At 33.5% G+C, this 6516-nt stretch overlaps 1 protein-coding gene across 2 annotated transcripts; it reads right to left on the reverse strand.

The window, feature by feature from the left end:
* Window positions 1-3511: 3511 nt before the first annotated feature.
* LOC11442210 (sugar transporter ERD6-like 7) lies at window positions 3512-5417 on the reverse strand. 2 transcript variants are annotated; one of them, XM_039831566.1, is made up of 5 exons: window positions 5147-5417; window positions 4994-5056; window positions 4803-4862; window positions 4666-4719; window positions 3512-3866 (listed from the first exon to the last, which is right to left on the reverse strand). In XM_039831566.1, exons 1-5 carry the CDS (start codon window positions 5243-5245, stop codon window positions 3852-3854), a joined length of 291 nt encoding a protein of 96 aa, XP_039687500.1. In that variant the 5' UTR covers window positions 5246-5417; the 3' UTR covers window positions 3512-3851. The 2 variants fall into 2 exon arrangements, with proteins under 2 accessions (XP_039687500.1, XP_024634115.1); XM_024778347.2 differs by having other exon boundaries at window positions 3512-4544.
* Window positions 5418-6516: the final 1099 nt, after the last annotated feature.

The following is a 6516-nucleotide window of genomic DNA, read 5'->3' on the forward strand; positions in this document are numbered from 1 at the left end:
TGATCTCGCATTCATTGGTCAATCTTGTCTTCAATTTTTGCAGCATCCATTAGGACGTCTCTGACCTCATTCTAAAGTTCTTTTGATCAATCTGAAGTCCTTCTAAACATTTGATGATGTTAAGGTTTATGTTTCCTGCATATTTGTGCATTTGTAATATATTGTTATAAAGAACACTAAGAAATTTGTTAGAATTTAACATGGATCAGAATCATATTGATCTCTTCAATTAAAAAAAATTGTTGTCATTAAAACATCAATTTAAGAAGGACTTTGGAATTTATCTCAACACCACTATCAACGATACCATTCAATTTTCCGTTATTTTTAGTGTATAAATTTTGGTATAACTCTCCCAAAAACGTTAGACATTGCTTTGTCCATAACCTTTTTAATTTATTTATTAACTTCTTATATTTTTCTAATTTATTTATTAACTTTTTATATTTTTCTGATACGACTGTTCGATGTATAAAAATGGACATTAACTATATTTTATTAATATATACACATGTTATTTATAAAATATTTAGAGTGATACTATGCTTTCTATAAAAATATTTATAAAAAAAAAAAAAAAAAAAAAAAAACATAGGTAAGACATTTTTTTTGTACTCAAAAGTGTATTACTAAAATAAAAAAAATATTCCCGTTTTTTTCTTCTAGATTCCCTTCTACCAAACAAAGGGTTATTTATTTTCAGCATTAGACTCTGCGAATGTTTTTTTAAAGCATCAAAACAAACGCCCTCTTACGTATTGATTTCCCACACCTTGAATTTGTAAAGCAACCTTGTAAACTATACCCGACGGTACCTCTTTTTCTTTCATAATTTTTGTTTTTCGCAAGTCTTCTGCCATGAATGTTAAATTCATATCAGACATATATCACCTTTGTGTTGGACGGTCGTTTTTTGCTCCTTTGTTCAGAATGAATTTTCTGATTTCAACAGTTGCTGTTCTATTGTTTGTTTGCAAGGTGAATGATACGGGCCTATTTATTGTACAAATATCATTTCTCTAAAATAAGAATGGAAGTTGCCATCAACAAAGCCTCGTTTAAATTCTAGTTATCCTTTCATCGAACGCTTAGAATGCATTCCACAATACACCAAACTTAGATTATTATTCGAAATTTTTTATTCATAGCCATTATTTATTGAGAAATAGCAATTTAGTTATTCGATTTAATTAATATGAGATAGACAAAATCATAATTATAATTAGTTGCATTCAGTGCATATAGTACATCAACATATTTAATAATCTGTCATTTGATATGTAAATGCTAGCAAAACTGAAAATATAATGCCATTGTTTAAGGCGTAATAGATATCTAGAGCAGAACAGAAGCATTTGGTATGATGTGCTTGCCTATCTAGTTTGCAATATTGTTTCGGACAATCTCAACAAATAATGACTCCGGAGGGTCTTGCAGTTCGAAGAACAACCTATCCCTTTGACGCAATTTGTTATCTTCAGAAATTTGTTCCAATCCTCTCCTAGATATTTTTCATTTGGACCCCTGTTTGAAGTGGTAAGTTTGCACTCGTATTGTTTTTGGGTATTCCAATTCACTAATGTAATGGTGTACTGTGTGTCCGGAAGTACGTTGATGGAGATCATATTGGGGAAGTGCTAGAAAGGGAATAGTAACATGATTTAGTTAATGACTACGATTAGAAAGATTAAAATATTAAAGCGGTAGTGTAGTTGTTACTTACCATCACTTGAGATTTTTGTTTATTTTTCCAAGGCTTAGTTACTTTTTTTTTGCAAAGTGATACAGATCTGGGTCGTAATAGTCTTCATTGTCTTCTGAATCTGAGTCAATTTCAATGACCTCTTGCTTAACAGTTATGTCTTCAGAAGGAGCATTGTTGTCATTGACCACATCTATCTTGAACCTATTGAATTTACCGGTATATTCGAGCTTAACTCTGTTTCGTTTGTTCCATTGGAATGCTGCTGCAACATCTCTACCAGACGTGATAAAATTTTGTTTTTTTTATTGTCCAAACCTTACTCTTACACTTTTTTCATTTTGGTCTATGAGCCATGCATAAGGATGTTTCTTTAGCTTGTCGAAGTAACGTTCGAAGAATTCATGGCAGACACGAATCTTCGTCTGAAATTGTTCACAGATATATAGATATTTTAGAATATAATCATTAGAAGGAAGTAGAATGTATAAAGGAGTTTATTTCTAAAGATCAAGTTTATTTCCAGCAATATTAACCAATAAATTGTTGTTCATTTTAATTTCTATTATGTATAGTAGAACTATAAATAGCAGAACCAGAAATCATCAAATTTGATCTACCAAATCATAATATGTATATGTATTTTGCATAGCAAGATATTAAAGGAATAATGTAGTTAGTCATTTGTGTAAAAAAGTAGTTAGTTATAATCATATACTACACAAAATCAAATGGCAAGATCAATTGTAAATAGAATAGCAGGACAAGTAAGCATAACTAACCCCATTGGCTTGTTGCTCCTGTGGTTGGACTTCGCGAGGGTGAAGGTGAGACCTAATTCTTCGGATGACAGCAGGGTCAAGTGAAAAACCTAGAACAGAGGATTGATGATAGTAAGGCTGATATTTAACACGCAGTGCAAGCTCAAGGCCAAGCATTTTGTCTAGATGTCCTGGATATATCTTTGGATCATCTTCACCAAAAAAGAAGAGCACAAAGGCTATAACTCCCATAAACAATATTTAAAATAAAATGAAAACTAAACACTTGAACTAAAGATACCTCTTGCATGATCTTCCTAAGAGCTTGGGTTGTGATACCAATAATTTGAAGACATTTCTTATCCCCAAACACAAATTCAGACTTGTCACCATCGCAAACTACTTGCACAACCACTTTATATCTGATAAAATAGACACATTAAATTAAAAAATATAACAGAAATGTGTCAAACCAGAAACGATCGATTAAACACATGAAAGTTTAGCTAAGCAACCTTGTCAATGGAACTTAAACATCCTCTCCACACAGTAGTACACCTCAGATTTGAGAGAAAACTAAAAAATTGCAGATGCAGAATAAGCTATACTTTGGCATATTTCTTAGCAATTACCATAAGGATGTGTGAACATTCATATCTTAATAAACTTAATGACATCAGAAAACATACCTACCACATTAAGCTATAATTTTCCTTTCCAACTTTTCAATAATAGTATTATAGTGAAGTATAGTGTAGTGTAATATTCAATACACACAAACATCAAATATGCAATAATATTAAGACATTTTGGTAGAAGAATTCGTAACCCTGTGTCAAGTGTAGATCAATACATATTGAAAAGATAATGGAAAAGCCAAGCACGAGAAACTACTAATGAAGAGTTAAACATCATATATTTATATAGCTAGAATTAAGATATTAGATTAATTAGCAAAGAATTGTGTTTAATATCAATGAATTAAATGCACAAGAATGTTTGGATTGTAGAGTATGGACTTACCCACTCTAGCATAGCACCCTTTTGATTCAAGGTTTTTCCAAACTCAAGGGTTGTCATTCCAGTTATAAGCTCTAATAAGAGAATGCCGAATCCAAACACATCAGTTTTCTCAGATGATTGGCCAGTCGAGAGGTACTTTGGTGCAATGTGTCCAACAGTGCCACGTACAGCAGTGGTGACATGGGAATCAGCATGATCAAGGAGCTTTGCAAGGCCAAAATCACCAACTATAGCCTCATAATCATTATCCAGAAGCACATTAGCAGCTTTTACATCTCTGTGTATGTTTTTTGGATCACATTACTCATGAAGATACAGAAGGCCCCGAGCAGCTCCAATTGCTATCCTCTTTCTTGTGTTCCAATCTAAAGCGGGGTTTCCTATTACATCACAAACATGATATGAAAAATCAGGAAAGTGAAGGTAAAAAATCAACTGGCTTTATCACTTCTCTTTACAGTAGCCACAGAGACAAGTAGTAAATAATAACAAATCAACAACCATTATCGGAATACTCGGACCAATTCTAGCCCATCACTTGAATTCTTAGCGATTAGTCAAATTATTTCCAGAAGGTAATGCTTCAAACTTCCAGTAAGACCATTTAAGGGTTTGTTGTTGGGTACAATAGTTAACTTTGTAGAGCACATGATGGTAAATGCCTTAGAGAATCATAATACTAACTGTCTTTAAACCATTAGTAATTTGTGGAATCTTTCACAATGACACTTTGACAGCATTCACACATTGATGAATCAAGGAATACAACAACCTAAAGTCAATTCCTTTAAGCTAAATTAATCTAATTGATTGAAAGAATTCACATTTCAATAATTATAAGCAAATTTTATAACAGATTTGAATGGTCTAAATACTCGAAAGTTCCTGAAAACCTGCACATAATAAATCAGTAAGTAATTCAGCCTGAATCTTAAATTTCTAACAGTTTTCTCAATCTTTCTATTTAAATTTCAAGTATAGGAACATAACCATGCACCAAACCAGTTCACTAATGTTGCTATGCTTCATGCCTGCCCTTTAATATTGACAGGAAATATCTGCAACATAAGGTAATTTTTTAGCAAACTTTATGCCGTCTTTTTACTAAGAGGACACATTTTGCAACTGGCGAATTCGAAGTGCAACTCTTGTTTTCGGAAAAGAAACTATTTAATTTACCAATATGCCGGTTACGGCAAGTGCTGGGACTGCTCCCACAGCCACATCATGAACCTGTTACTCACACAAGGATATCAATTTTACATATATATTAGGAATAATAACTTGAAGTTGTAATGTTCTTAGTTGGGATGTAACTTGAGATAGAATGCAACTGCAGTAAATATACATCCTGCAACCAATCTTGATCCAGATACCTAATTGAAACCAAGAAATAACAATAAGAGTATCATACATGTTTTCATAAAAAGAATAAGAGTATCATACATGAAACGGAGATAAAAAAAAATGAAAATTTGAAGATAAGTTGTTTGTGCTTTGAATTTACCAAAAGTAGGGGCTTCCGGCCTGCTCTATTTATGAGGGCTGCTCCAACACCTGTGATCACAATCTGTAAAAATAAAATCATGATTGAGTTGGATTCGGGGGGAAACACAAATCAGATCTTCCAAGAATTATTGGTTAATTTAAAAATAAGAACCTGAAGGATAGCGTATATTATACTCCCCGTCGCAGAAGGAAATCCTACGACAAAAATACACCAATAAACCAAAACAAAATAAAAATCTGAGTGCTTCATGAAGGTTATCCAAGTTTCAAAACATGCTTTAATTTTGAGCTATAGTTTACATGCAAAAAGTGATATGCAAGAAAGTATGATGGTGCTAAACATGGAATGAAGAGATACAATTACAGAATTAAGTACATGCTAGATCAAAAATACTGCTAGTATAAAAGCAAACACCATTGGTTCCCCCCTAATTGCTGGCAGACCATAATACTTCGCAGCGGAAATTATTCATCGTTTAACAATCTTTGGCACGAAGGCCTCGTTATAAAAATCTCATAAAATCCAATCCAAAACAAGTTCATGAAACTTCATAAAGTAATACGTAAGGAACAGAAAATAACAACAAAGTTCACATCCCGTTACGGATCAGAGCACCTAAGACACACGTGAGAGAATCCACTCACGACCGCGACTATTCTTGGTTACCTGGAAGTTACCCACGTATAGAAGCAACATTTCCAAGCAGAAGGGGTGAGATTTCATAAACAATAATAATAAGCATATAATTCATCAATTATATTCAACAACATAAACATCATCAATACATCATAATAATAATTCTTCTTAAAGCACTTCATTAACAACTTATCAATTTAACAACTCATGGATAACAACTTATCAACTTAACAACTTGACTCGACAATGCAACTTCAACTTGACTATGCAACATCATCTTCTTAATCATGCATGTGGTACCAGCCAGGGCATCAAGCCCTCAACATAAGAGCATAAATACACTCACAGGGCATCAAACCCTAAACTTAAAGAGCAAAAGCTCACAGGGCATCAAGCCCTCAACTTAAATGAGTATGCATGGACTCAACAACTTACAGCTTAGACAACATCGACATCTTATATGACTCCAATATTTTGGAACAACATCTTAACACTTCACAACTTAGACCGACATTTTCAACTTAATAGATATACAACAGCAGCACAGGCAGCACATAAACATCTCAAGATATAACAGTATCAAATGATAATCATCAACAACTTAAACATCATATATAATCCACATAATGCATATACAACTATATCACATTACTAACAACATCAATCATCTTATTTTCAGACTCTCTGAACAACAACAGTATTATAACCAACCTTCATTCCTACCCCAAGGATCAACTCATAACATCTCGTGCGACAAGAATCGCAAGAACCCTAACAAGGTAGTCTGTCACTGTGCAGCTCGCGAGGCGAGCCACTCTACTCGCGATGGCGAGTTCATGAAAAAGGTTGCTCGCCTTGGCGAGCTAGAAACTGGGTACTCTCGG

Source organism: Medicago truncatula, chromosome 3 (assembly GCF_003473485.1).
Source record: "Medicago truncatula cultivar Jemalong A17 chromosome 3, MtrunA17r5.0-ANR, whole genome shotgun sequence".
Classification (NCBI taxonomy): Eukaryota; Viridiplantae; Streptophyta; class Magnoliopsida; order Fabales; family Fabaceae; genus Medicago; species Medicago truncatula.